General features: G+C 34.9%; 1 protein-coding gene across 1 annotated transcript; it reads left to right on the forward strand.

Moving 5' to 3' along the window:
- Window positions 1-1356: 1356 nt before the first annotated feature.
- Window positions 1357-1680, forward strand: LOC106751251 (the record flags this gene model as incomplete). The annotated part of the gene is made up of 1 exon (XM_014632108.1): window positions 1357-1680. A coding segment is annotated over one exon (324 nt), but the record flags the coding sequence as incomplete, so codon positions are not given.
- Between the last annotated feature and the right edge of the window lie 332 nt (window positions 1681-2012).

A 2012-nucleotide genomic window follows, 5' to 3' on the forward strand; every position in this document is an offset into this window, starting at 1 on the left:
AGGTTTTTTTAGTACGAAATCTTATCTTTCTAACGCCATCTAGCGTAATTCGTTCGGACTTATACAACGCGAGATGCAGATTAGTAAAGCTCTTTATTGGAAAAATAATGGATTATTTTTTACTAGACCTAATATGTAAACAAATAAATTTTTTTAAACCGTAACACTGGACTGACAACTTACACAGCATACTTTATATTATTTTTGAGTCACGTTTTTAATACATATTAAAAAAGTATTTTCCAGCAAGGAGATAACCAGGCCTGTGAGAAAAATTTTTTTTACCTAAAAAAACTGCTTAGACCATCCTAAAGTATTTACTAAAAAACTCCCAAAACCAATTAAAAAGTTCAAAATATTGTGTCTAAATCTCTTTTTTACAGTTTTATTTTTTAATTTTTTGCTTACAAATAATTAGCATAACGTCATATTCTGTAATTTTGTACATCTACCTTGTATTTTAAACATAAACAAATGATTTGGCATGGAAGTTGGCGTAAAGACCTTTAATTTCAGAGGTCTAGGATCTCTCTACAATAATCGGATCGACAGTTATGGAGGTTTGCATTATAGGCTATTTTACAGTCAAATTTTTTGTACATAAAATGACGCTTTCATCAATCAACTTCAAATCTCCATAACATTGGATCAGATCATCATACAGGGATCCTAAACCTCTCAAATTAAAGTTTTTTACGTTGAATTTCATGTTAAATAATTTTTTTATGTCTGAAATGCTAGCTACATATTCAAAATTAAAGAACAAGACGTTATGTTAAGTATTGAAAAGCAAAAAATTGAAAATAAGCTGTAAAAAAGAGGTTTAGAAACAATATTATAAAAGCACCCCAAAGGGATTTCAATTCTATTTCAATTCTACTTCAATTCGTAGAGCTGCTCAAGAGCACGAAATAAGTAAATCATCGGTTCACCACATACTACAGAGAGAGAATTTCCATCCATACAAAGTAACACTGATACACAAGTTAAATGAAGACAATTTCGATCGTCGCGTTGAATTTTGTGATGATATGATGGCACGCATAGTTCAAAATCCCAACTTTTTATCAAATATAGTCTTCTCAAATGAAGCTACATTTCAACTTGACTCAAACTTAAATAGGCGTAATTGTAGATATTGGACAGATGAAAACCCTCATTGGGCAAGAGAAGCCAAATCACAATATCCACAAAAATTAAATGTCTGGGCTGGAATACTAAATAATAGAATTATAGGACCATTTTTTTTATGGCAACTTAAATGCCCAAAACTATGAAGCTATTCTGCGGAATCAAATAGTTCCTGCAATAAGAGAAATAGCTGGAGACAACTTTAATGACACATGGTATCAACAGGACGGCGCAGCAGCTCATTATGCACGAGACGTTCGCGCTTACTTAGATACAGTATTTATTAATCGATGGATAGGACGAAGAGGCACAATTGAATGGCCAGCTAGGTCACCCGGTTTAACGCCTCTAGATTATTTCTGTTGGGGTTATCTAAAGGATCGGGTATACAAAACAAAACCCCAAAATTTAGATAAATTACAGCAAAGGATCGTTAATGAATCAGCTCTCATTCCCACTGAAATCATCAAAAAGGCTGTTGGTGCTTTCTACCATCGATTAGGTTACTGTCAAGAAGTAAACGGAGAACAATTCGAGCATTTGCGTTAAATACAGTGACTAAATGTTTATCAATGCACGTGAGAGGCAAGGGGACTCACGATAATAAAGCACCCCAACGTGAGAGGCAAGTGGACTCACGTAAATCCAGCACCCCATCGTGAGAGGCAAGGGGATTCACGTTAAGCAAACACCCCAAAGGAAACAGTCCTTACTACGTCCCCGCCGCTGTTCCTAGGTAACGCTAAAAGTAAAAGTATGAAAACTTCCGCTCTTTCAATTGCCTACGACAAATGAGGAGGCTTTTAGAAAAAAAATTTGACCTTGAAGGAAGGAAATAACCTTGAAGGACACCAACAAGGTCGAGTTTGAGGTCACCACTA

Source organism: Dinoponera quadriceps, unplaced genomic scaffold (assembly GCF_001313825.1).
Source record: "Dinoponera quadriceps isolate SergipeBrazil2010 unplaced genomic scaffold, ASM131382v1 scaffold10161, whole genome shotgun sequence".
Lineage (NCBI taxonomy): Eukaryota > Metazoa > Arthropoda > Insecta > Hymenoptera > Formicidae > Dinoponera > Dinoponera quadriceps.